Source organism: Prorops nasuta, unplaced genomic scaffold, assembly GCF_024137725.1.
Source record: "Prorops nasuta isolate Cenicafe-Biocafe unplaced genomic scaffold, Cenicafe_Pnas_1.2 PNAS00006, whole genome shotgun sequence".
Lineage (NCBI taxonomy): Eukaryota > Metazoa > Arthropoda > Insecta > Hymenoptera > Bethylidae > Prorops > Prorops nasuta.
Genome location: NW_027116803.1, coordinates 1,295,956 through 1,323,054, shown reverse-complemented (window position 1 = coordinate 1,323,054; position 27,099 = coordinate 1,295,956). Strand labels below are relative to the sequence as shown.

The following is a 27,099-nucleotide window of genomic DNA, read 5'->3' as shown; positions in this document are numbered from 1 at the left end:
TGTTGATTTAACGGTCGCATTGAATATTTTTAAGGAAAACCTTCTACTTGTTTTTATTAAATATGCACCTATAGCCCATTTCGTGAACTTTCCAAAACATGTAAATGTAACATTTAAATCAGGTGTTTACGAGATCTTTTGAATAAAAATGAGAGGCTAAGCTAAGATTTTTCAAAATCCAACGTGAGCATATCATCATAATTAAGTTTGCTAATTATTTAGTTAATACAGGTCTCATGAAACTAAGTCTAAATGATGGACGTATCAAAAAACTAAAATTTGTCAAAAATTGATGAAATTTTCTCATTGAACAGTGTACATATATATTGTATGACATTACGAGACGCCACTTGCACGTATGACCTATAACACTGCTTATATAGCGACCTCACCAAAATATTACAAAAAAATGCTAATTTTTACAAATATGTAACTTTGTAACCGGTGCATAGAATTAAACGAGACTGGATGCGTCGTCATTAGTCATCTTGCCGAGGACATTTCTCTTTTCAAGAATTCGAGATTATTTTATAACAGGCTGTATTTGTATTTTTACCAACTATATGGTAAGCATATTTATAATAATATTTAACTCGAAAGAAAGCTGCATCACTTTCTCGATCGTTTATGCTTATTTGCCTCGTGTCTACCATTCTATAAATTGTCCTTTGGGAAATTGGTTTCATGTGATAAATGCTCGGTCTTTTTTTACTTCCCACTGTTTTCTTCGTTTTTCCGCAGTATTACTTTCTTTAGTGCTACATGTGTTCTAGCAGTTTTTTTCCTCTCCATCTCTCTCTCCCTCACGATACAGCGCAATATTCTCTCGCGTGACATTCCTGACTCACGAAGGATTGGCTGCCAACGCGAATCTCCCTTACCGATCGATCGGTTTTTCGCGAGTACTGCGAATTCCGTCCAGAAGCTACGATCTACACACTTTCAGCACGTCGACTCGCGTAACTCGATTCGCAAATACGGACAGATCTCAAACGCTCCCTCCTATCCTTTTCCTTCCATTTGACTCTAACGACGAATATGGATCGGGTTTATTGCATTCCGCTATAAGATGTCTCTCCTTTTACCGTGCAGAGTATAAAAAAAAACAGGAAATTCTATCCCATCTGCTGGCATTCAATCGTAACTTATTGGTCTCTGCTGTACAAATGCTTAACATTTTACACCCATTAATTTAACAAAATTTCCTGCAATATAATTATAGAAGCAAGGAGAATGCTCGTCATCCAGCTTTTGTCTTCCACTCTCACCTGTTCAAATTGATCAAGATCTACCTTACATCTATTCTCACGTATTGAAAGTTTAGTCCGGAAGGAATAAAAGTAGAAGATCACAGCAATGCAAGATCAGCAAAGACCCATGATATTTTTGGCATCCTAAATTGTTGTAGCAATCGACCGGTTCTTTTCCAAGGCAATACGCGTTTCACGAAATTAAATTAATCGAAAGGAACCAATTTCTCGAGCGGATTGCTGCGGTAGCAAAGTAGCGGTCCCAAATCAATACTCGTAAAGAACAAAGCTGCTGGCCGTTACATGGAAGCAGGTGTCATTTATTTTGTCCAGAATTTTTTAATTCCCTTTAGCTATACTATTGCTGTTCAAATATACTCTATATATATAGTTGAAACGTATAATGGCCAAGAAGAGCGAGAGAGAGAGAGAGAGAGAGAGAGAGAGGTCCTGCGGTCCTAATGACATTTTCGATAAATATTGGACAGAAGGAGTCGAGACACCATTTTGCGATAACTTAATGAAAATTTTCGCTCGAGTAAGCAATAAGTGAAAGGTCAAAGTTAAGCAAGATAAGGTCTACTTCCATATTTAAAACACAACTGTGGTTATAGTCTCTCTTATACGAGAATGGTTTCTCTCTTGATCTTCGATATTTCGCGAAACTTTTTATCGTATTTTCAAACCTTCGCCAGTCTTTAAAAAGTTTATATTTTCTTTAACCAGTTAACTTTAACACATGAACAGATACCTCTTCCTAATACTGACCCTACATAACGTTTAGTACTTCTTACATCAACAATTTACAAGACTCCTTATTTCCCATAGAAACTTCTTTTTTTTAGTTAATTTAATCCTTGATATCACACGTATCGACAACGCTTAGCGGAAAAAGGTTATCGAGCTTTTATATTACACTCTTATTGTAAAATATCATTTTTTGTTCATTTTATTGTATGAAATCGAATAAAGAGAATCCGTTGAGCTTTAAAGCAGATAAACGGGCATAGGAATAGTTTGAGATCGTATTACGCGCAGGGTTGCATGGAAAGGGGACTAGCCGCTTTCATCCGAGTTAATGAGACATATTCATCGATCGGTAAAATAATTCTCCTAATGTTGAATAGTTTCGGAGGTTTGGGGATTGTAATCCGATTGATTTAGGTCGGTTAAACGGGAAACCTTGGACGCATTATCCGCGAAACTGGTCACCGATATTTGAACATTACCGAATAGCTGATGGTGGGGTTAGTCGTGGGATTTCGTTTAGAAGGGGGGGGGGGAGGTGGGCAGAGGTAGAAGTATAGAGGCGTAGGTGGAGGAATTCCTCTTGCTCCTTTCACCTGAGGGAATTGTGGTTAACCGTACGGAATCGGCGGTGTCGTGGAAAAGAGGGTTGTTATAAGCGGCCTACACCACGCCCGGTCTGCTCTGCAAACTGGGGCGGTGCTGTGCCACTGTGGAATCGATATCAGTTCACTCTTACTGAATTTTATTCACCGCAAAAAGGAGCCAGATGCTTAAAGCAGATTCCCATAAAGTTAAACTAACTATATAGTAATAAATCGTTAATCTTTATCCGGCAATTAACGAATCCTTGGAAAATTAATCGTACTAATTACGTTGTATCGGTAAGAATGATTCTGTATATTTTTTTACAAGATTCGTGTGTCGAGAGTGATACGGGCTGTACGTTTTCGGATAACCAATTAGTCAAGGCAGTCTACGTGATTGATAGAAGAAGTCGAGCCAAATGGGGAAAGTATAAAAATGGGGATGAAATCGACTCTGGGGAGTCAGCTGAGATGGGATGACAAACGACTGGAAAGAAACGCTTGCGAATCTTTCGTAAATTCAGCGATAATTAAAACGATACACAATAGTGCTTAGCTCTTGGTTAAATTATCAAGTTGTTGTCACGTAATACAAAGTTACTTTTACAAAGTAACGGTCTATAATATTTTAGTGCTAATTAACACTTCGTGATGCATGTTCCAGGAGTGAGTCTCTTTAAATTAGTACGGCTAATTTCTCGTGTACTTGAATTTCACAGATTTGCTTCGCGTTCGAGCAAGTATTTGAGCTTAACGAAACAAGTGCGTATTAAATTTAAGCCGTGTAAAATAGTCTGGAAAAGAATTATTGTACCTACGTTTAAAAACATGCAGCTATCTAATTAAATATACATTGCGAGAATAATGAGCTTAAGAGAGTGAGGATGAAAAACGTTTAGAAAAAAACTCAATTTAGTCTTTATAAAAGCAATTTCGAACTAACGTTATTTCTGTAACAAGTTTATGGTAAGTTTGCAATAAGGTGTTTTTTGTCATCAGCGAGCATGACTGGGCAATAACGTCGAATCAATTCAAAGGCAATTTTCACGACAAATAGTCAAGCCATCATCCATTGTCCTCGATCTTCCGATAGAGGACACGCGCGGCCAGTCGCGCCGATATCACAGGACTAAAACAGTTTCGTCATTCTTAAATTCGACGGCTCCTACGAGCCACCCTCCGATGTTAGGAGTGACCCCCGAGTAACCGGAGGGATTTTTCATCCCCTATCACACAGTCACCAATGACGCTGGTCAGTGTGAAAATAGAAACGTACGTATAGCAACGGGTCAACAAGGCAGCCACTGTACATCCAATAAAACCTAAAGCTCGGTTCGAGCAAATATCCGAAATAGAGATAATTCATTGATTAGAATCTCAATAATTCAAATGTCATTTAAATCGATTACTACTAATCCCCTTCATTATTTCAACCCATGCCGAGAATGGTTCTTTACCTGCTTCCACCGAAGGACCCAGCCCCTCGCAACGTTTTACATCGATTTTTTATCCAATTCGGTTGTTAATTCTTCGTTGTCGAAGAGTCCGTTACAGTATAGGAACGTATCATTATTCGAGAGCCAAATGGTGGACACGAAATCAATCGAGCATCAATTTGATCAAGTAGGTAAAAATGCCTTGTCAGAGCCATCGCACTTATTGTTTTCAATCGAAAGCCAGCATTACAAGAGCAATAAACATTACCAGCGATGCAATTTCATTGAAGCGTTCCTAGCATCCTTATTTCCCCTGCCTTATATTCGATATTGTTCTCACACTGCTGCTCTCTCGTAACATGGTCCGCGTAATTTTTCATCCCTTATCGCTGAGCATGGGGTAGTTCACCAATGTAAAACGGTCCACGTAAATAAAACTAAGTAGGATGCGTGTATAAAAGAAGAGGAGAGGTGAGTGCTAAAATGGACGATTTACAAATGAAGTTAATTAAGTTTTACATTCTTTATAAATGATTATTATTATTTGGGAATTATATTATCTTGGGGAGAGTCTATATTGTTAAAAATGAAATTGAGCTGCGTGTGAAAAAGTGACTAGCGGCCACAACAGCCACTGCCAGTTTTATGGACGCGCGCGTACCATACATCTCCTCCTCGGCTCGACGTTAAATGTTCTCCTCAAGAATGGTGCTTGAAATTACAAGGGATTATAAAAAATACGTTTTATTAAAGTTTTATACGTCAGCTCGTGTCACTCTTGCTATACGCCATTTTAATTTTACCATTCTAATTTTACCATCCTTTTTTTTAACACGTTTATTATTCTTCGTTATATATAGAAATAAGTCGTATAACATTTGAGATGTATAAGTAAGTTTGTGCAAGTAATTTAAACGATAGGAATACATTCGTTCTATTTAGTGAACAAAACTATAAAGATGTTTACGCCAGTCCATCTTTGCCTGTATTTAATATTAACATTTATTTGTAATATTTACAATTTTACTTTATTGGTACACAATATAGCATATTAAACACACACATATATAGACACATTTATTTTACCGAATACAACGTCAGTCACGTGCAGGCTGAAGCTTCGCGCTGTCGCTGCCAGCCATAGAAATTCCTGGCTGGCCATACTGTTCGAGAGTTATGTTTATTAGCAAGAATTAAGCCATCCAGCGCAATATAGCTATGTAATCACGGCGCACATAATCGATTTTATCAACACTGTTCGCATAAGTCTTTAATACGCACTAGCACGCGTTTAATTAAAGGTGAAAATAATTAGGTTATTAAACAAGATTTACCAGTGAAAATGCGTGTCGTAAATAAATAAAGAGAACGTGTTTTAGCGACAAGATTAAATTGGTTATTTCATGTGATATTTGATCGAATCTGCATAATCGTCATCGCTGCTGCTACCTGACGATTGGGTTCGATAATCAGTCGGCTTCCAGGACTGATCTTCATGGTTGCTCGGTGCGTTATATCTCCCAAGAGCCATGTCTATGAGGGAGAAGCTGCAACTTGGGAACATGGCCACGCAGTCACGACCTTCGTGGCCAGCTTTATGAGCCTCTGTGTACGTGCGGTGTTCCTCAGGCTCGAAGGAGAGCACCCTCTTTAACGGCAGCCTGTAGAAATAGACTTTTTAATGGACGATGCTGGCCACCCTCGCCTCCCCCTTTTCCACCCTCTCGCACACACTGAAACCCGAAACCTTCAACCTATCCTCAACCCCCCCCCCCTCCTTCTCCCTTCCCATCCTCCATTCCTATACATATACCAAAGGTCCAAATTGATCGACGAGGGAAGGTTTTCTCTAATCTTTCACCTATCGACTTGGAGCATTGGCACTTTTCTCTGAAAAATCACTTTGACCGTTCGGCCATGGAAAAAGCGCGTAAATCGTCATAATATGACTGACCGGACGTCGTGCTGTCATCCGTAACATCAGTCGGCTCAATGTAAAAAATGGCAGGGGCTTTTGCAAAGGATTAATCGACTTTCTTGCAAAAAATGTCGCACTCGAGTGTTTGGATGTCGCGCTTATAGCATATGTACTTATACTATATTATGCATACATATATGTATACCAGGGAGAAATGGCTTTTAAATAAAAGAGCTCTGACCTCGTTCTCGCCGTAGGTGTACGCATACATGAGCGTCGAGCTTATGTTTAAAAATCATTTCCCTAGAGTTCAACCTAATTTCCGCGATAGTCACGTGTGGACCTCGGAGACGTCCATTTAAATACGAGAAAATAAAATGTTAAATAAACTTTATGACGAGGCAGCGAATGTGTGCAAGTTGACATTAGAGGTTATAGCTGTTGGTTTTAAGACTATATATATATAAGGAGAAGAGGTACACCTATCAAAGATGAGTAATTAACGGATTTAAGTAAGATTTTATGAAACTGTGCAGCTATATATATATATATATATATATATATATATATAGCATCGGTAAATCAAGTAGGGGAGAACGATCTGTATAACGCGTAGCTCGAAGCGAGTGTGGTGTGCTCTCCTTTGGAGACTCGTCGATTCAATTACTCTTAACTGGGGATTTAGAGAAGGACGCGGGCATATCGAGGCGCATTAAAAGCCGATGGAACTCCATTAAAACCCGAGCAAGATCCAGCAGGATTTCCTACCGTGGAAGGAATCGCTTAAACGGCGTTTGCTTAGCAAATGCTATCGGCAACGGGTCACCGTTTTTCTTGCGAGACCGGATTAGTTTGAAATCCGATCGATCCTCGATGAACCACCAGCGCCCCACGGGTGCCCAAGACACTTTAGAAAACGCGAGGCTCTCGCACAGAAAGTGTTTCCCTATTTTGATCAACTCACGAGAAGGATATTCTCATCATCTCCTCGATCAGGCTGTTTCCTTTTGGCACGAGGCGTTGGGAAGCCTCGCAGAGGGCGCGAAGTACGCAGCTTCTTCCATCGAAGCCCATCCTGAAAAAGATCAAAAGTAACTGCTTGAAAAAAGGTTAAAGGACTATATTAATGTGCGGCTGCTAGCCATCGGACTACTCGTTAACCAAGCGAGGGTTCAGCCTGCCCAAAGAGCCATACACGCTTTTTCCATCTTCATTTCACGAACCCTCGCGAAACCCACTGTAGGATTAGATCCTTTCAGCTCTGGACTTGACAGCTTTTCTCCCTTTGCGCATTCGAAATTTATTTCTACCGCACTTTATTGTAGCGTTTATATTTGCTTTTCAGTTGTGCAAATCGACAAAAATGTTCCCGTAAAAGAAACTTTGCTTGGTTAAATTTTCCACTCCTCGTTTATCAGCGGATTTAGTTGGCTAGAATTCCCAAGAATTCGAATAGTCTTTAGCGATAATGCAATCAGTGTTGATTCCGTCGGTTAATCAGGCTACCAGTATAGCGAAACAGAAAAAGAATCGATGTAGTTAAATAAAAAATAGCTAAAAAGAGAACTTGGAAAGCTTTATGGTAAATTTGCGATTAATTCGTGTCAACGCGAGAGTATACAGGAGTAAGGTTTTACCTTGTGTAATTTTAGATTTTTAGATGGTGAATCAATTGCAGGCTTTTACCGAGATAAATACGAAAGTAACAATGGTATATGCTACATTTTGTTGAGTATAGAGTTGGTAAATGATTTTTTAAGTAATGAAACGATCGAACCTTTTTAATAATTATTTAAAATTATGCCCCCTGAGTTTCCCCAAAAATTTGGCCCAAGCTCCCTGTTACACCTTGTACATAAAAGTTTTATAAGGCTATTTGTTAATATTCAAATAATTAAAAGTAGTACTTATTGGAAAACTATTCTAACTTATCCCCAAACTTCACCATCAATATGCATTTTAATAAAAGTCACGACTAAACTAGGCCAATTTTTTTGGCAAACCTTCATATTTCATGAACCAAAGAGAATCCTTCGCAGAGTGGCAGTAAAAAAATGTATTAGATGATACATCAGCGTAGCAAATACTTGGAACAATAGCGATGTATACGATTGCTCAGCGTTTGCTTACAAAAGATTAGCTGTTATCACCGGTTTTCTTCAAGGATTTCTCGCAATAACAAGAGATCGGAGTGGCAGAGGAGCAATTTTTTACGAGTGGCATTGTAGCAGCAATATCAACAGTGGATTTGATTATAAGAGGATCAGTGGAAAAGTGCAGGAGAGGATCGATGAACAGGGAGGGACTCGTTTGAATTTTATTCCACGCGTTGAGTTTCAATATAAAAAGCAAAAGAGAGAAAAAAGTATAGAAAAATGGAAAGAAATGCGGTAGGGGGTGGCGAAAGAGAAAGAGTGTGAGAATGGATGCAGGGGGGAAAACGAGAGAGATAAATAGAGAGGGAGGCACAGGAAAGTATAAGAGAGGGTGGGAATGAAAGGGAGAAATAGATACAGAGATACATATAGTATATAGAGAGGGGCAATGGTCAAAAGGGATTTCCGTTCCGAAGCTAATACCGTTCAACTACCCTCCTCTGCAGCGGGAATGCTAACTGCGTCTGGTTTATGCTCAACGATATATCTCCACGTCAAGGCACTCTGGCATCCGATACTCTGTGACAATATTGGATACTGCTGGGCATCGCACACCGTGGCATTGCTGTCTGCCCCTGCTCTTTCATTTCCTTGCTGCGAGCCACGCGTTGTCAGACTTTAAGAGCTCCTCACTTATTCCACTAATTGACATCAGCTCCTTTACTCCCCCTCCCCTTATATCAAGCATAAATACTGATTCGCTTTAAATGACGCGTAACAATTAAATTGGATGGCCGTCGGGTCTTCCATTCAACAGTCAAGTCCTTATTTGTGCTTAATTCTTAAACGAAAGAATAACTATAGTATTTCACTAATGGAATTTATCTTCGATTCGAGCATCGTATTCAATTTTCAGCAGAATTATCAAGCATTTCATCATTTGGAAAACATGTTCGTACGACAATGAATAGTGAAAATCTATCTGAGAAAATTTTGTGATCGATTGTTTAATTAAAGTAAATGAAGCAGTGAAGTTGATTGAAAGTTCTAATAAAATTTTAAGTAATTGTTTAGCTTATATGATCCATAGTGTGCTTCGTGGTATGCGTCGTTGGATAATGTGTTTCCCTGAAAAATATTAATTGTTTTTGATTGAAAAATGTTCAGTCTATACAAGTAATTAAATCTTGCCTTAACATCTGATTACCGTACCGAAAATGCTTGATCAATTCGAATAATTTATTTTTAAAGTCATCAAGAACTATATCTATTCCAAATAAAGCTGTATGAATCAGCCGTTTGCTAAGCATACTTATAAACGATAAATAAATCGATAAATTTAATACCGATGGTTCAAGTATTATACTAATAATCAATGATTGATCATTAAATTATTAGCAATTTATCAGACCTGAAAATCGTTTATCCGTGCACTGTCAATATTATCATTTGGCTTTAAATTTAAAGCTCCGTACAATTTACAAATAAAAATTCGGTTCGAATTGTGACAAAACTTTACACGTATAGTAAATTACGCTCAAAGTTAATGAAAAAATATATGTTGAATCGAAAGTTATTCGCGGTGTACAACATTTAACAGGCAGCGAAATTAATAAAACAGCTTATAATTATCTCAGAAATTTACGTTAAATTTTGCAATTTGCCTCGGGTGATCTATTACCATGTCACATCGTTTCGGTTAGCTAACAAGCTGATAGGCTCACAGTGGAGGGTTGTGGCTTTCACAGAATAATTGTAGTACTTGTGACATTGATCCGCCTCTCGTTACATCGAGACCAAATGAGTCAAGTTCCAAATTAAAAGCAGTTGAAGGATAAAACATGTGAAAAAACTGTATAATTCGTAAAAATAAAGAGTGCAACGGAACAAGGTTTTGATTAAAAGGAAAAATGATCGCTGCTCATCGATCATCTGGGTTTATTTAAAAAAAATCAGTAGGTTATTTGGTATTAAAATGAGTTTAATAATACGAGTATGAAGGTAAAAAATTATTATTATTGTCGTTTGTTTTCATGCCGGGGAAAGGGAAAAAGAGCTGAGAGGGTTGATTCGCGAGTTATCTTGACGTGTCTAGGATTATCCAGCAGAAAGGCGATGTTGGCAAAGGAGACTGGTCGGCGAGAAAGGGCAAGTAGTAGTGGTGCAGCTTAAGGCTGGCATGAATCAGAGGGTGGCGCCTTTACCGTGGTAGGGGCTGTTTCTGAACGAGCCTGGCAGACCATTTATCCGTTTCTCGAGCCAACGGCCATGGGGAAATAGTTTCTCTCTGCCTCTGTCTCTCTGCCTGCCTGCCTGCCTGCCTGCCTGTCTGTCTGTGTGTCTGTTGCCCCCCCCCCTCCCCTCCTTCTCTTCTTTCCCTCTCCTCCAGCCCTCTCCACTCAGCTCCAACCATAACCAGATTTATACTCTACGCCCAGGGGTTTGATTATATCCACCGGTCTCGTATGAAATAAGTCTAGCTCCGGTATATTTTTATCTCCTGCACTAATTCCTGCCTTCGTTAATCCACCGTGGTCTAAAGAATTTCGGATCTAATCCTGGCAAAATCCCTTGCAGTTTTTTTTTTGACAGCTATCACTCTCTAAGAAAAAACTCGTGCTGCAATGCTCCTGGCTAAGGTCTGCGTTACGAAATTTCTTGGTAAAAAACTTTAGCAATGCAGCTTGCCTGTAATACCTTGGCTTTAATACTTTTTTAGTCGTAATTATAGTTGTAAAAAGTTTATATTGAAAGAACCAGGCATAAAATTCAATTTTGAAATGGCTGCAGTTAGAGGTTCGTAAAGAGGTCCGACAGCAGGCAGTATTGTTTTTGTGAGTAACAGTCGGCTAATTTGTCGTTGATAATAATGCAGAATCATTTATTACCATATAATAGAACTGGCTCCTCGCGAAGGTTCTTGCGCATGCTACGTTACAGGCCACGTCGGTCTGTTTTAATAGAGTGCCGCGAGCGATCGTAGTATATACCATTTCATCTTGCTATTTGCAAGAGATGACCAGGAATTTTTGGTACCAAATTGTTCCCAACGTAAGATTCCCTTATTTACACACAGCAGTGGCTTCATGATTATTATTCGTAAATTAAATCGCCCTCTCTGAAAGGCTATCTGCTAAAATCCACCCAACAGATATAGGCTCTGATTTGTAATCCAGGGTATATTTGCTCATCCACAGCTTGCTGATTATACAAACCACTGGTATTTAAGCAACATTACTTTGCCCGAGGCCCTAGAAGCTCCCACAAAATTATTCTATGCATTTCTACGTTAAACTAATTAGATAATTTTCTCCCCTGTACCTTACTAAAACATCGATATCTCAGCTTCTCCCATCAATTTCTTGCACTTATCTTTGAGTAAGATAAAATCGTCTTTAAAATAAATTTCATTACTATACGATTATAAATCGAGTAATTAGAAGTTTAGTTTCAAGCTTTCATCTTAGCCAGGGTAATCGTACGAGTCTATCATACGCTTTCCGTATACAAAATTATTCTATGCATTTAGAACTTAGAATATTAAATCAACCTCTCACTTCTGTTTTATTACGATATCAAAGCTTTCGTTAACACAACCTTTTGCCTGATTTTTATGCTCTATTTATTTTTTATGTCGTATAGGATATAAAAAAGCTTAAAAATAATATATATAATAAATACAAAACTATATCAGAGTGATTTGAAGAAAAATAAATTCTATTTGTTTGCAATAACTAGAAAAAGCTTGACGAAACAATGTTGGCAATAGACTACTCTACTTTTGCATCATGGATTTCTACTATTTAAAGACGTTAGTGTTTTATTGTTTAATAAGTTTTATTACTATCTTTTTTAAATCTATGGTAAAACTTTCTCTCTGAAAAACATTGATTTTCAGGGTGAAGATAAATAGTCGTGGAAATGTTCAAAGTCGAGTTTTCTCATTAGGAGTGTCGCGTAAGTACAGAAAGAATCGGTAGAGTCTTGACGTAAAACGTCTAGAGTACTTGCGGGAGTCTCGAAGAAGAGGCTCGACGATGGCTCGATAGCGCCAGATCCACTAAACTTATATAGTATATACCGTTATATTTTATCATCGGACGTGTCTCTTGGCTGAAAGCGCTTCAGAGAAATTTGTTCGTCGTTAAAATCGGGGCTTCTCTAATAGGCTTCAAGCATACTAACATTATCAGAGCTATGCTGAAGCATTATCAAGGTTAATCAAGTACACTCGCTGAAGATATAAATCTAGAATCTCGAAAATTAAAAGAATTTTATGCAAGATTTTATAGAGAGCATTTACAAGCTTACTCGATATTTTTACATTTGCAAATACAGCTGAGCTAACATAAAGCTATAACAAATCGCGAAAGCAAATTGCTTCTGGCTGAAATAAAACTTACGCGTTCATGATGACTTCTAATTTGCTGTACAAATCTCGACGGTGTCTTCTTTGCAAATAATAATAATCCGATTTATAGCGTTTTTTCCCTGAGTACCAATCGTAATGTTTATCGTTGCTCCAGCCAGAATAGTCCAAAGCGTTGACAGGCTCCTTCTTCCACCCTGGATATTTGGTTAATTTGTTTTTGCTTGTCTTTAAAGGGCTCTGTTTGTATTTGGTCTTTAATCTATCGTTCCTCAACTGCAAAAAGGGCTCGAGCGCTGGTTTACTCTCGTTGGGAAGGTCGTAGGAGATACCCCAGTTCACTCCTTCAGTGAAAATGTTGTCCGGAGTTAATGTGTGGACCGTCAAACAAAGGGCGATCTGCATCATTTTAAAGATATTCACAGGTTAAAATTGAACGTTCAAGTCTACAAATTTAATAATTTTTGAAAGGTTTAAATGATGAATTAAATGATAGTAAATTTTGTGTAATTACCGAAAAACTAGAACCTTCTGGAAATACCACGTAACGTTTTCTTCTCGACAAAGACTTCTCCTCGCCACTATCCACTTCTTCCCCTGACGTTACAATATATAGAACTAAAATTAGGTAATGGTTTAACGAATTCATTGTAGTCCTGAAATAACGCAAAAAATGTAAGTACCACTTTTTGATTCATCAACATTACAATCGAATTATTGTTAGAGTATAAAAGTAAATGCAAGTTTTGATTGCAACTATAATCAGTTTTTGCAGATATGATACAATTATAATGGAAATTATAATATATAACTATTAAGACTAGCTGACTGAGTACATAAAGCAGCTGTAGCATGCTAAAGTAAATCGGGATATCAAACTACAATGTTCGTCTTGAGTATAATTACAAGCGTTCTACTTTTCAGGAATAATGAGATTGCTTTGTATCATTCGTGCAACGTTATTATAGTAACAATTTGGCGAGTGAAAATGATTAATATGGTAAGCATAAGAGTATATGTTTGAACAAGTCGAAAGTCGATGAGCGGAATACCGAACGAGCTAAATAATACCAATGTTAATTGGCGTTTGAAGGAAATATACTATAGGAGAAGCCTAAGATGAATCAGTGGGTCAACAAAACGTTTTGCGTGAAGACTATTGCAATGGGAGAAAATAATTGTATTGTCTCGCTGGCGGCAAACTTCGAGTGCGAACTTGTAAAGGAATTATCAAACTTTGCAGAGGCAAATCTCGGTATAATCCGTTGAGAAATTGTTCAAGGACCACTTTAAAATAAAAGCAGTCGGAATGGTATATACTCTGGTAATGCCATCTTGTTTCGATCAAGAGCAGCGATTTGCTACAAATCCCTGTCTCTTAGTCGCAAAGATACTTCCTTATTGGTAAAAAGTCATTGAGCTAATTGACAAATCTTAGACACCTTTTCAACTGCCCAAGAAAGAAGATGATTAATAAAACTAAACCAACAAGAACTTAATTTTTACTCCTTTATGCCGATGAAAATGACGAAAAAATATTGATTTCTCAGAAGTGCTGACGCTCTCCTATCCACGGCCATCATAAATTTGACGTACTAAATTAATGGAAAATGGCAAAGCACAATTTCTTAAGTGAATTTTAACGAGCGTACACACGGAAACGATTTCTATGCGGCGTAGTAATGCGCTCTTACTATAAGTGATACGTTATCGTTTTAATCATTCACGATCTTTCAAAATCTTATATATCGAACAGATTTCACGACCAAGTCCTTCATTTGGCAAACGGTTTGGTAAAAAATCTCGAATTTTGCCACGCACAAGGTTAAGACACTTGTAGCGCTTGTTATTCACAAGCATAAACCTATCAATTAGTGAAAGATATTGCATTTTTACAATCTTCACAGAGGTTAAAGATCAAAAATTACTCGTAACTTTTTAGCGATGCATCAAGTTTTTCATTTTAAACTTTTGTGGCTGTGATAAAATTTTAAGTACAGCATTGAGTATCGTATTTTAATTTTACAAGTAGAATTTAAGAAGCGCAGTGGGAAATGGCAGATTATTTTTTATTATCAATGGAGTTAGTTCGGGATCATCATAAGAATGTAGCTTTTCCGAGCTTAATAAGTAACTTTTAATTGGGTATCCGAAAGTTGTAGCGTGAGTAAACGGCTCTTCCTCGTGCCTCTGTCTGGGTGAGATGTTTTCACGCTAAGAATGCTCTGTAAAACATTTTTATTAAATTACAGCGACAGTCCAAGACCACTTTCCGACCCTCGACGATCCTTGTAAATCAACATCGAATCGCGAAGAATAGTTTAACATAAATCGTTGCAATTTTTCAAACAGATTTATTACAGCTTAGACTCCTATATAATGATGAGAGTCTGTATAAAGGACTCGCGCGATTAAGGAGTGTTTTGTAGTATCGGCACCACCAATCGATCATTTTCTCCCCACTTTTCTCAGTCGAACTAACAATTTCCTGTTTCCTAAAGAGCTTACCGAAGTGAGCTACGAGATCTTTCTCCACCCTGCGAAGAAATCGATCTACCATCCTGGCCAGGAACTTCTATCTGTTCAGCCTGAAACACTTCTCCGTCGCGTCGTTTGCTTCTATCACGAGATTTCTCTCATTTCGCGAACCGGCAAAACTTTTTCTTCCACAGAAAAAGTCTTGTCCCCTGCAATGCCAGGTTTACACCGCTCCGCGTTATATCGATCCTTTAACGATCGACTAAATCGTTTTATCGAGCGAATCAATTTTTGTTTTCGCATAAAAATATTTATGTTTCTTTGGGAAAGCTTTATTAAAACTTGTGCAGCAGGGTTGAGAAATATATATATATATATATATCTCAGCTGGGTTAATTATAACGAGGTGCATCTGACACAATAAGATTCCGGTGTAGATAAGGAGTGCGCCAATATCCTCTTGCCTGGGGCGTTATTTCCCAGGGAGAGTATACAGAACTCTGTGAAAGAAGAAGAATAAGAGGAGGAATAAGGTGGGGGAGGGTAGAAAAATGTGAGAAAGTTCGTATTCTACGGGATTTCCTGCAGGAAACGCGAGGACCGTGATCGATGTTTAATCACGTGGGAATCTACACAATTCCCCCTACATGTTCGCGCGCAAATGTTCACTTACAATACGTAAATACTGTGCTGCTCCTCTGGCACGATAAGGACTGATGCTGGCAATCCAGAAAATGTCGAGGTTGCTACCAAAGAAAATCCATTATTGCTGCACCAACGTTGCTGAGAAAAAAATTAGCGAAGATTTTGCCGAATTGTTTCTCTCGCGAGAGGTTTTATACTCCACAACATTAGTAAAAAAAATAAAATTCACATCATTCGGCGATTTACAAAATACTTGACATATTATACAAAACTATGAACCGTAGAGTTGAATCGTCGTAGTTATACACGAGTAGGTAAGTAAAAATTCTTTCTCTTCTATTTGTATTATTTTTTATCCACCAGACGTCTCGTTAAATTATAAAAAAATTTGTCTCTCATACTCACCCAAGTGTCCAGCTTTCTCGCGACGATGAGTCGAAACTGAACGATTTCAAGTTGGCAGAAGAGTCGGTGCTATTGAAGGAAGTCAGGGAACCGTACTGTATTACAGAATTCATTAACGTCATCTCCCAGCTCGCTTCTGCGCTTTATTTAACGAACAATTAACGGTCCTCGAGCCAACAGGTCGAACACGTTGCACTGCGGGAGTGTTAATTACCGTCTGACTGGTGCCATTAGGATGGTTAACGTTTATGACTTGACCGAGTACCTGCACTTGTCTCTGTTGCTTGCCAAGGAGCCCCTTATACTTGCCTCTACCATCTTGTTTCGATTCAGATACGATGAACTCCAATTGACTTCGGAGCTGTTACTTCACAAATTGACCATTGTTGCATTATTAATAATCGATACTCTACAATGGCTTGGGCTATAAATTTCCAAATTGGTGGAGCTATTATTTGCTACGGTGTTTCTCTATCTGTATATATATATATATATATATATATATATAGAGAGAGAGAGAGAGAGAGAGAGAGAGAATTTAATTATTCTCGGGTTCCGTTTAATCGAAACAGTAGCTTTTGAACGTTATTGAGCTTTCTTAGTATAATTGAAAAAGTTAGGAGTAAGAAGATTTTATACGGATTAGTCATTTTGCTTAAGGGATTAAGAAATGCTGATAAAATCGTGCCAAGATTAGACATTAGGGTTTTCTTCAGCTCGAGCGGTTTTGGTCAGGCTGTTCTCTTAATTTTATTAGCCACGACGTTTAGGATGAGGGTACGGTGTCTGGAATAGAGATGCGACGTGGGTTGTCGATAGAAAAATCTGGCACGTAGACTGGTTGGAAAAATTGAGGGTATTTAGGTCGTGTCGAGGGAACTGCTCCGTGAGGGAACCTTTTCTAACTAAAAAACAATGGATGAACTTAATGGATCTCTACGCCCCCCCCCTTTCCTTTGTCTCCCCCTTTGCTGGACGTTGAATAAATTATTCCATCTATCACTCGTCAGATTAAACTGCTTAAACCAGAGGAACCGTCAGGTGACAACTAAAAGAATATTAATATCTGCCAAAACAAAATTAGATTCTAAATTGGCTTAATTATTTCAATGTTAAAGAATTGTCATCGTTACGTTGATCATTTTTGAGAAATTTAAAGTGAACCATCATGCGATGCTATTGTATAATTAACATACGAGAAATGTTCAACGTCGTCAATGCTTTGAACTATACGGAGAAGTAACGAGGCCCTTGTATTTGAGGGTTTAACGTCAAATTACGTTAGCAGGAGGTAAATATTTGAGTGTCTTATATCTCATAGTTAATGAAAAAAAAGCCCTCGAGGACTCGTTATGGAAATGATAATGAAAATCGTGGCTATTGTGCGCTACAAAATAATAATGGCGGTGCATATATATCGCTGGTAACAAGCGAAATGCCTTCACGAGATACTCCGTCACGACCACCTGCAGAAAAGCTCGGCGTGACATTGTATTGCGTCATAACCGCTTAACTAGTTAATAGAGGGTAGATGAACTTGTATTTCGAGTGTGTATCGCGGCTTATCTACCCTCCACAGCGAACTCCACTTTCTCATTCTCACTTTCCTGACTAATGATCCACGAGCAAAACATTACTCCGCGCCCTAAACTTGGCCCTAAAAGCAAAAAATAATCAAGTCCCGACGAAAATGGTAATCCTCAGTCAAAACAAAGGTCTGATTTTTAATCACATTTGTAATAAAATTTTTTTATCTAGACCTACTTTTAATTTGATCGTCTCGATAATGCATCAAAATTAGGTCGTATTTTTAATGTTCAAAACAAAAAAGAGGGGAAACTTGATCGATTTTTTATCGTCTTCTTTTTTCTTATAATCAAACTAGATTTTTGGATGTGCAATATTTTTGGTGTTGTTTTTCAATTTGAAAGTTAACTAAAAAAATCTTTATTCGTATACAGAAGTAATAATTTTAACAAAGAAAATGGACATGGATAAGAAATAGAGCAGTCGCCAGATGTTTGGTACGCGAGATCGTAAATATCTTGCTTCTTATGTTTTACCGAATTACTGGAAGAAAATATTCGAACATTTTATTATATTCCATCAAATGCTATTAATCAAAAACTAATATAAGTTTAGCCTACTTTAAGATAATTCGAAGTGCATCCTCTATGAAAGAAACTCCTATTCTTTGTAACACTAATTTCGACTCACAAATGCTTCTCAGTATGCACTTTTGACCTGGTAAATTTTGTCTGAAAAGATATAACAATTTAGTAAAAATACCTACTAAATCGAGAATCGTGTCATTTAATTATCTTGATCATACCTATTCAAGGCTGACTCAATAACAGAATACAAATCTCGTCTATGTCGTCGCTTAATTTTCCATGGTCTTTTGAAAATAGGTTTCTTTGCATTCTCCTGGCTAGGTATTGGCCAGATTACGTCAAATTCGAAAGCAAGATTCCATGGAGTCGGTTCTTTGAGTTGTAGAGCTTTTAATTCTGATATTGTCATCTAAAGTTGTAATTATTTATAAACAAATAGCAGTTAAATAAAATTAAAAAAATACCTTGAAAAATACGACAGTTTTAAGAATAAATGATGGGTAAAAGTTTTATTAGAAAATCGAGTGATTTATAATAGCAAGCAGTGGAAAGTCGATCTGTTAGCTGTCGTTAGTACAAAGAAAATCTCAATGGACTCACGACGAAAGCTGTGCCTTTTGGAAAAGTCAGATGCCTTCTGTGTCTGGACAAAGTGCCGGAGGTTTGAGCACTTAAGTCGCTGTCGTTACGGGGACAAACTGCATCCCCTAGGATCGTCATAGAGAATCCAAGAATCAGGACGAGCCACTGGGTCCTCATTTCTTGAAATAGCCACGTGAATTTAGCTCTTTCTCCACTGCCACTTCTGGGAGCCCCGCGATGGGAAAGTTTTTCTCAAAACTGGACATCTTCCTCGCTACTGAGACTAAACGTTGCACCGTTTCTAGACCAAGGAGCTGAAACGGTACTCCGTGGACACGTGAGCATCTCACTGCGCTCAAGTATGTTTAAACTGCGAGTTATCGTCCTTCACTAAGCTGCAGGTAACTCAGCCGATCGCTTACCGACGTCTCATCAATAAAACGAATCACTATATATAATTATTTCGTATTGCGTTATCCAAAATACTAACAAGGATTAATAATAAATAACTAAATAAAGTTGATTAGAGAATAAATTTAGAATTGGATAAACTGAAAATACGAGAAGCGAAAGAAAAAATTAATGATATAATGAAGGAATAGATGTGGCCTACTCAGACTTAATTTCGGCAGACCCTATTATATCACTTACACTTTCTGTGCGTCCCTTTCCCCGCTTGATAAATACCACATCACCAACTAGAAAATAGGGGCTGGAGAGATCTCTGTGGTGGACTGAGTGATTTATACAGCAGAGAGAAAAAAGAATCCTTCCCCTCTTTTTTTTATACGCCATCGCAACAGGGGCATGATCCTTTAATTATTCTGTTTATTTTATCCAACTGCTTGACGTCCTAGCAAAGGAGACCATTAGTTTTCCTTCGACCATGTATATTGTGTAGTACTACACTGAATTGTATTAAGAACATTAAATTCCAGCAAAAAATGTTTAATTTTTCACCTAAAAAATAGTCGCTATTTCAATTAAAAGTATCTTAATGAAATTGCTGCGATTTAATAAATAAAATTCTGGCTCCTCGCAAGAACGAACAATTTGATTAAAATTACAAGTGAAGATTTAAAATAAGGAGATAACGATCAATTTTTATTAACGAGCTTTTTAACACTCATTAATTCAAGCTTCAATAGAATAATACTTATCTTGATCAAGCATCGAATTAAGGATTGTTTAGGTGGGTCTTAACAAAGTACGTTTAAATTTCGTGAGCGACGAGTCGAATGATTAAGAGGGAAAAGGAATAAAGCTGGGCTGACGCAGTGATAGCGACGGTAGATAAATCAGGCGGTTTGTCGCGGAGATTCCGGCTAGCCCTGAAAGCGTTCTTGGTTCTTGCAAGGAGTAGGAGTAGGAGGATGAGGAGTGAGTAAAGGAGGATGGCAATGAAAGCCCAAAGTGAAATTACCTTGCGGATGGAAGCCGCGGAAATGGTCAGGGATGGTTTCTTGGGATCTCCGGAATTGGGTAATGTAGCCAGCTCGTCCTTGAATACATTTTGAGAGATTTGCGAAATTTCAGGGAATATTTGGTGAGTCCCTGACGACGAAGAGGTGCTTGCTCATCATCGAAAATCGGACCACCACCCAAATATTTCAAAACACTTTAGCCAAAAAAAGCAACAACAACTCTGTCCATTATTTTGAAAAACCTCGGAAATGAATGTTCCTTCTACAATGTATTTGAATAATTAATATTGAAACCTTGAAGTAACTAACCGTATAGCAGTGTTAATTTTTGCAGCTGTGTAAACATGGCGAATGTCAGCTAACAAGAGTTAGCACACAGCTCCTGGTCGAGGAAAATCTTGAGGGTGGGCGATTTGGGAGCCGTTGGTTGCTCTCGTTAATGACGTATGATGCAAACTCTGCTCCCAGTTGACGTTCCTGGGACAGGAATTGTGTTACAGGAACACATTTTGTGGTATTGGTAGAAATACGAGCGGTCTCGACGCTCGTACATATACAATGGGCAGGTAACACAGTGGAGCGCACGTGTGTTCGCCAATCCCCGGAAGGGTATGTATCGGGGAGACACACGGTGTATTATTCCGTAAGTACGAGCCATTACTATTGTGTAAACACGCAGGTGGTGGGATATGATGTTTCCTTAAAGCTAAAGGTATGCTGGACAAGCGCAAACGCAATTACGTTTGCTTTATCAAAGTCAACATAATTAAATACCTTTGGTCGTCTCTCATCTACTCTAATGTCCTTTCGAACTCTTTTTCATTCTCCTAAACTTCCTTTCCCTTTGCCATCAAAATGTTTCCTTAACGTTTCTCCAAAACCATTGACGCACGGAGAAACCGCAAATTACGTTTGCCATCACCACTGTCCACTCAATTAAATACCCCCTCAACCTTTCCCTCTAACTCTCTTTTCTTCTCGATCACTCTTTTATTAATTCACTGCGTATAGCTTAATCGGGATTTACAGTGAAATTCAAGTTTTCCTACAAATTTCTAATTTCGCAATAAGTATACTATACTTGTATTCGTTTAATTGAAATGTAATACTGGTTAATGGTTCTTTCTCGATACATTTTAAAGAGATTACGTAACTGCGTTTTGTGCAATTTTCATCATTTTGAAAAAATACCTGTAAATATTCTAAAAATACTGCAGAAGCAATATGTACATTGTGCACTATATATAACAACTAGGAGAATTACTTAACAAATTATGTTTGTCCAGTCGATGCTGTTTTATTTATTCGCTTTCGTCATGTATTTGTTTTTTGAGGAGTTTTGTTAATATAAAAAATAGCACATAACATTTGATTGGCTTAAAATGCTTTTATGATACAATATGACTTTTTTTAGCAAACAGTAGTTTCTGCATGAGAGGATGGGATGCTCCGCTGTCGTAAAAAGAAACAGTGGATGGAAAGTGTTGGATTTTGGCGAACGTTTTATGCTTTCCTTCAGAAAACGTCAGGACAGCTGGCGTAGGCACTATCGCAGTTTTCTCTGGACCAATAAGCTTTTTCGTATTCCGTCATCGGATCGACATCGTGAGCTCCTCCAGGCAGCCTGAAATTTGATTTGAAAATCGCACAAATATAATAACAGTACGAGCGAAACAAACACACAAAAATATTCGACGTGCGATATAATTACATTTCTAAAATATTTACAACAAAATTAATCATCGAACTATTTAAATTTAATTCGAGGAATTCCGTGGATTCGAGACGCTACAGGAAAAATGTCGTCTTGACAGAAGGAGGCAAATTCTTTTGTAGGAATTTGTAGCACGTCGTTGTCGTTACTTGGATTTTTAATGGTTTTCCAATTTTTGCCTGGATGATCCGAGATACTGGGGGCTCCGTAAAGTTTCGGAATCCATCGATAAGAAGATTCACACGGGAAAAAATATTATCCTTTGATAGGAGGCGACGTAGCGAGCGAGAGCGATTATTAAAAGTTCTGTCGCGAAAAGGTGTTAAAAGTTAGCAGCGGCGAAATATTCCTGCTGCAGCTTGCAAAGACGTGCGCGCCAACGTTTCGAACTTTCCGTTAGTGTATTTGTGCGTGTTTGTGTGTGCGTTGGTCGGAAGAGGAGAAGGTGGAGAAGGGGGGGGGGTGAGATAGGGGTCGGAGGAACGAGCGTCCATTCGTATATTGTGAGAACACGTGTATGCGTGTTTGCACGTGGCCGTGTGTGTGGAAGAGCGCGCGTACCATGGCACGGATGTTATGAATAAATTTAACATTTTATCAGAAGGGGACGGCAGCCCTTTCCGCTGCTTTTAGATGATCCTAGAGACCTGGTCCTCTGGAAGCAACCAGCACACGTTACGCGATAAGACTGCGACTCTCGCTATTTCCTTTTCTCCCGGCATTAATATATTTTACACCGAAGTACGTATGCAATAAATCTGTTATTCTAATTATGATACGCCATATTCTGTGTCTCGAATAATTAATTAGCGAGCAATGCTTGGAAAATTCAATAGAATTAATATTGTCCGTATAAATCTTTTCTGTTCTTTTTACCCCGTTTATTATATCATCTTTTTGTTATAAAATTGTAATATTTGACTTACGTAAAAATGGAATGAAAAATCTCCTCTAGGAAGGTTCCTTTGCCGATATGGTTGGGATCTCGTTGAGCAGCCTTGCAGATTGCTTTGAGAACGCAAGCTTTGCCATCCTTGCCCTGACTTCATAAAGGAAAACGAAGGTAGAGAAAGATAGTCGAGAGAATATAGGAGCGAAAAGTGAGGTCGTTTATCATTATCATCCTCGTTATCTCCATCGGGTTCACCGTGAGTCGGTGGTCTATTCATTAAGTTCACTATAATACCGGCGAACGTTGATACTGCCTGCCTCAAAATGGTCCCTCCTAAGCCTACAAGGGTTTACAGCCACCCCAATTCAACCTCTACCGTTTTCCAAACTAACCAAAACACCCCCCCCCCCCCCTCCTCATCCACCCCACTTCCCCTTTCTTCAAAGCGTCGCCAATTAGGCTATGATTCCTAGCAATTAGAATTAGAATAATCAGCATTCCCAGAGCCTTGGATTAACTGCCTAATTCCACATCCAATTAAAAATATATACCAAGTGGACTTAACATTTTGTTAAAAATTTCCACTCGCCACCCAATTAAAGCGCTCTCAAAATAAGTAACTTTAAATGTATTTTGATTAAAACTCTATCGGCTTCTGTGTTTCCTTAAATAAATATACAGTTTGTGGTTAATTTAATAATTACCGAGCTATGTAATTGCAAGTGTATAGCATACTAGTTTTTAATTTTTTTAAATTAATGAGTACCTCTCGGATAGGTTAGTCTCAGATTCGATGTTTAATCAGACTACTCTGCGAAACTTACATACTGCGCGTATCTTCTCGCGAAATCCAGTAATTAGGATGACTCCTCGCGTTTAGAATCAGAGTTTCAGAGAATTACCCGAGTGAAATCTTATCCAAAATTTGACTCCCTTGCGACAAGCTGATTGTGTCGCATCCATGCTGCATCTAGGTAAATTCAAGGGAAGCAATAAGACCTATAGGGAGAGTGAGAGAAAGAGAAAGAGAGAGAGAGAGAGAGAGAGGGAGAGAGAGCAAGCTGTGATCTTAAATCAGTAGCAAGCAAGATAAGTCCGAAGAGATATACGTTCAGTCTAACAGCTATCTATCATTTTAACGGCCTGGCGATGATAAAGGTCCCAATATACACGTCGCTCTTACCAAACCGATTAGCATAAAGGCAATCTCAGACCTACATGACGAGATTCTATTATTAGTCGACGAAAATTTCAACTAAATTCTGATGATTCGGAAGGAAATTATAATTATCCTAATTCACAATATTTTACAAAACTTGAAAATTACATAGAGTGCTTTTTATTGATATATCATATTCATAATACCATATATTCCATAATATGTTCGGATCTTGTGTAATACTCGAGATGATTTTGCTCGAAACTTGCAGAATTTGAAGCGAATTGACCTAGTTGCTGCTGGAGAACCAAGCAAATCTGATCTAATATTTGATTTTACTTGTCGGGACTACTTGAATAGATCGGCCTGCAAAATACCACTTAATCCTGGTACACGTGCATGTATATCGATTAGACGAGTTTGGCGCAGAAAGCACTTGAGTGCATTAATTGATCAGCGCCATGCTAGTCGAATAATAGCAGACTTCGCTCATTATAATAGTTCAGGAATTCGCCGAGTTCCCAATCTCTCAATCAAATTTTCGTCCTTTTCGACAGCGAATAAAACACTAGCTCTAGCCATCAAAAGCTTTGCAGTACCTGTCACGAGGTCGGTGTTGAAGGCGTGTCTTGGAGGGTTCCTTTCAAATTCCCCCTTTCTTCGCTCCTTCTTCTCGTTCATTCCAGAGAGTAAGATCGAGAGAGAGAGAGAGAGAGAGAGAGAGGGAGGGTGAGAGCAAGAGAACAGACGTAAGAATATTAAACATTCTGCCAGAAGCAACGACAAAGCTTAAATCGCTTATTTCCAAACGATACAAAAAACAAGTTTTCTTTTTTCACGAACAATAGAATCCTGCTGTTTCTTATCCATCCAGCACCATTAATTTTAATCTCCGTGCTAACGCGGCTGTGTCATATTAAGCAAACCAACGAGCGATTTAATACGATATTACCCGAGGACGGTAAGAAAATTTCTTCTTGCGCACGGTTCGAATGTTTTTTTGCCAGCTGGATTAATATTCTTTTAACAGTTTATTGCGTTATTGCTCTTGCTGCTTATGGTATACGTAACACGAGAGCACAGACAGGGACCTGTGTATACTCGTTAGCGCGTGCAGGTTAGGCGGCGCTTTATAGCGGTGCGTCTGGCAGCATACTAATCGAGTAAACCGAAGGTTCTTTCGCTCGCTTGAACTTAACACCGTTCAACTTGTTCTCCAAGCTGATATAATCGTCTCCGATGCCCGATATTTTTTCCGCTGAATCTATATTCCGCGATAATAAATCCAGCCATTTACCCATCCCTTGCCACTTACGCTAGCTCTTTTTTACTTTTTACTCACGTCCTAAGCATCAGCTCCACTTTGCGATAGAGATCCCTCCGACTTCGACGGTGATACACCTCGGCTGGCTTCCTGTAAGGCACGGTGTCCCTATGGGGAAGCTCGTATGCCAAGCCTGCAGTAGTTCCAAATGTGAAAAACCCTCTGGGCTGTGCTAATGCGGCAATTGTCATACAGTACACCAGCTGTGATTTACACAACGTTAAAATTTATCAAAATTCATGTCCCATAAATTGAATTATACGTATATCATAACTCTTCGTTCTTGCCAATTCCACGCTTAAATGGAACAAACGACGTCGCAAAAAAGAGAAGAAATGTTCAGTTTATAATTCCCTGGATGTGTAGCATCGAGAGCAATCAGCGATTTTTAACGAGATCCAGAAATCTCCGAAGAGCCTCGACTTATCGTTGCTTCGGGTGCATCGCGAATGGCAAATATAGGAAAATTTATGCAATTTTCCTCTGCTTAATATACTTATAGCTCGGGGCTTTGTGAGTCTGATATAGGTAATGATTACTCATTGCCCACTTTTCTACATAAGTTTAAATCCAAGTTTTCACCTATTTCGATCGTTACGCTTTTTTAAAGTTTCCATTTAAAAATTCTCCTCGGCAATTATTGCAAAATTATTTCTACGACAAAGTTGCGTGATTAAAGGAGAGAGAAGGGAAATAGCAGTTTGGGAACTATGCCAGTTATTTTGGAGCAACATTTTTAACTCACTCTATGTTTTCTCTAATGTTTCGGGTAGTACGAAATTTAGCAAACTTACCTGAACGTTGCTGCCTTGTGGAAATATGAGGTATCTGGTACCGATTTCTCTTTTCGATATGGAAGAGTTATTATCTGTTAGCTCTACCGAATCTCGTGCCTCGCTATTTTGTAGAATGAAAAAAGTGATGAGAAGCACGTAACTCGTCGTGAAAAACATTTTATTGGCGAGATATCACTTAACTTTTCTTACGGCTACTTTCCTTCAAGGGGAAGCATTAACTGATCTTGAGCATTCTCTTTCTTCAACGGTACTTTGTATCAGGTAACTGACGCCATTTTGGTGATAAGTACTCTTAAGCAATGATGTAACGTTACGCCGATGAGTTAAATGCTCTTCAGAGTCATTCCGGAAGTTCCAGTTGAATTATACAAGCAACAATAAGTTTCTCCGGACTTTTGGCTAATTCGCATAGATAGGACACATACGTTCCATATTATTTTAACTACCCTGATATTGATTTAACGTTTATTATTCGTACAGCGAAAGAGATACGGGCGTAAGTTATTGAAACTGCGAATGAGAGAGGAAAAGAGATAAAAGAAGACTGTGCGGGTGGTGTGAAAAATATGGGATAGCAGTATTAAGATAATACATACTTCAGTCATACTCCGTAAGATTGTCCAGGATAAAGTATAACCCTTGACGCACGACATTGGAAAGCGTATTTCCCAAAAATGTGAACATCACGCTGATTTATGAAGAATATTTTGCCGCAGATTTTTATCAGTGGGAGAAATCCAACGGAATGGAATATGAAAGCATAATGTGCAATAATGAAATGAACATGGAGGAACCATTTTATTAACGTACGATAGAAAATTTTTGGGGAATAGGATGCTACAAAACTTGCAGGGATACGGGCAAATCGCCAATTACATTTACGCGATGTTAATGCAAGCTATACGATTTCTCGTGTATTAAACATTTGAATTACTGTTTATAATCAAAAGACCATTTATTAATTTCACACTCATTTAACAATCTATTCGTTCGATCGCTATATATATATACATAAGTTGTCATTTCAATTGCTTAATTAAAAACACATGGTCTTTTCAGCTATTAAAATGCTACTTTTTTCTCGTCTAAAATTCAATAAACGCAACGAGGCGTTATAAAATATTGACATTTTTCATGACACGACTCGTGGTTAAATTATTAT

General features: G+C 38.3%; 3 protein-coding genes across 3 annotated transcripts; all 3 read right to left on the bottom strand.

The window, feature by feature from the left end:
* Positions 1–5,327: 5,327 nt before the first annotated feature.
* LOC136774593 (uncharacterized) lies at positions 5,328–13,257 on the bottom strand. The gene is made up of 5 exons (XM_066729001.1): positions 13,106–13,257; positions 12,918–13,059; positions 12,438–12,802; positions 6,903–7,013; positions 5,328–5,681 (listed from the first exon to the last, which is right to left on the bottom strand). Exons 1-5 carry the CDS (start codon positions 13,255–13,257, stop codon positions 5,417–5,419), a joined length of 1,035 nt encoding a protein of 344 aa, XP_066585098.1. The 3' UTR covers positions 5,328–5,416.
* A 4,605-nt stretch (positions 13,258–17,862) lies between these two features.
* LOC136774592 (uncharacterized) lies at positions 17,863–18,804 on the bottom strand. Its single transcript, XM_066729000.1, has 4 exons — positions 18,646–18,804; positions 18,264–18,454; positions 18,079–18,189; positions 17,863–18,001 (listed from the first exon to the last, which is right to left on the bottom strand). The coding sequence occupies exons 1-4, from the start codon at positions 18,802–18,804 to the stop codon at positions 17,863–17,865; spliced, it is 600 nt and encodes a 199-aa protein (XP_066585097.1).
* Positions 18,805–21,566: 2,762 nt separating this feature from the next.
* LOC136774591 (uncharacterized) lies at positions 21,567–26,093 on the bottom strand. Its single transcript, XM_066728998.1, has 4 exons — positions 25,935–26,093; positions 25,159–25,343; positions 22,692–22,808; positions 21,567–21,675 (listed from the first exon to the last, which is right to left on the bottom strand). The coding sequence occupies exons 1-4, from the start codon at positions 26,091–26,093 to the stop codon at positions 21,567–21,569; spliced, it is 570 nt and encodes a 189-aa protein (XP_066585095.1).
* Positions 26,094–27,099: the final 1,006 nt, after the last annotated feature.